Raw genomic sequence first — 1267 nt, forward strand, 5'->3', positions numbered from 1 at the left:
GATTGGTTCAATGATCAGGCTGCACCGATTGGTTCAATGATAAAGCTGCACCGATTGGTTCAATGATAAAGCTGCACCGATTGGTTCAATGATAAAGCTGCACCGATTGGTTCAATGATAAAGCTGCACCGATTGGTTCAATGATCAGGCTGCACCGATTGGTTCAATGATAAAGCTGCACCGATTGGTTCAATGATAAAGCTGCACCGATTGGTTCAATGATAAAGCTGCACCGATTGGTTCAATGATAAAGCTGCACCGATTGGTTCAATGATCAGGCTGCACCGATTGGTTCAATGATAAAGCTGCACCAATTGGTTCAATGATAAAGCTGCACCGATTGGTTCAATGATAAAGCTGCACTGATTGGTTCAATGATAAAGCTGCACCGATTGGTTCAATGATTAAGCTGCACTGATTGGTTCAATGATAAAGCTGCACTGATTGGTTCAATGTTGAAGCTGCACCGATTGGTTCAATGATAAAGCTGCACCGATTGGTTCAATGATAAAGCTGCACTGATTGGTTCAATGATAAAGCTGCACTGATTGGTTCAATGTTGAAGCTGCACCGATTGGTTCAATGATAAAGCTGCACCGATTGGTTCAATGATAAAGCTGCACTGATTGGTTCAATGATAAAGCTGCACCGATTGGTTCAATGATAAAGCTGCACCGATTGGTTCAATGATAAAGCTGCACCGATTGGTTCAATGATAAAGCTGCACCGATTGGTTCAATGATAAAGCTGCACCGATTGGTTCAATGATAAAGCTGCACCGATTGGTTCAATGATAAAGCTGCACCGATTGGTTCAATGATAAAGCTGCACCGATTGGTTCAATGATAAAGCTGCATCGATGCTCTGAATGTATGATCCAACATTTCCTTATTTGGGTCACAGCTCTGTGCGGAATCGCAAGTCGGAGCCCTTCATCCTCCGCTTGTAATCGTCCTCGAAGGCCTCATCCTGCGCCACGGTGAAGTAGTTCTTCCAGTCGCCCACCGCACCTGTGAGAGACAGGCCTCGAGCTGTTAGTCATGTCCCCTCAGGTCTCAGAGCAAGCACCTCCCTTCTCAGGGACTCCTTCAGGGAAAGGCCCAGGCTCCATCCCGGGCCTGTGAGAGACAGGCCTCGAGCTGTTAGTCATGTCCCCTCAGATCTCAGAGCAAGCACCTCCCTTCTCAGGGACTCCTTCAGGGAAAGGCCCAGGCTCCATCCCGGGCCTGTGAGAGACAGGCCTCGAGCTGTTAGTCATGTCCCCTCA

The 1267-nt window shown here is 47.3% G+C and overlaps 1 protein-coding gene across 1 annotated transcript in view; it reads right to left on the bottom strand.

Annotated features, from left to right (window-relative positions):
* Nucleotides 1–897: 897 nt before the first annotated feature.
* The window catches only part of LOC139242046 (sulfotransferase 1B1-like), a 64919-nt gene continuing 64549 nt past the window's right edge, over nt 898–1267 (bottom strand). The window contains exon 7 of the mRNA XM_070870179.1: nt 898–1010. Within this exon, the coding sequence (XP_070726280.1) occupies nt 898–1010 (113 nt within the window). The remainder of the gene's footprint in view (nt 1011–1267) is intronic.

This window comes from Pristiophorus japonicus, unplaced genomic scaffold (assembly GCF_044704955.1).
Source record: "Pristiophorus japonicus isolate sPriJap1 unplaced genomic scaffold, sPriJap1.hap1 HAP1_SCAFFOLD_118, whole genome shotgun sequence".
Lineage (NCBI taxonomy): Eukaryota > Metazoa > Chordata > Chondrichthyes > Pristiophoridae > Pristiophorus > Pristiophorus japonicus.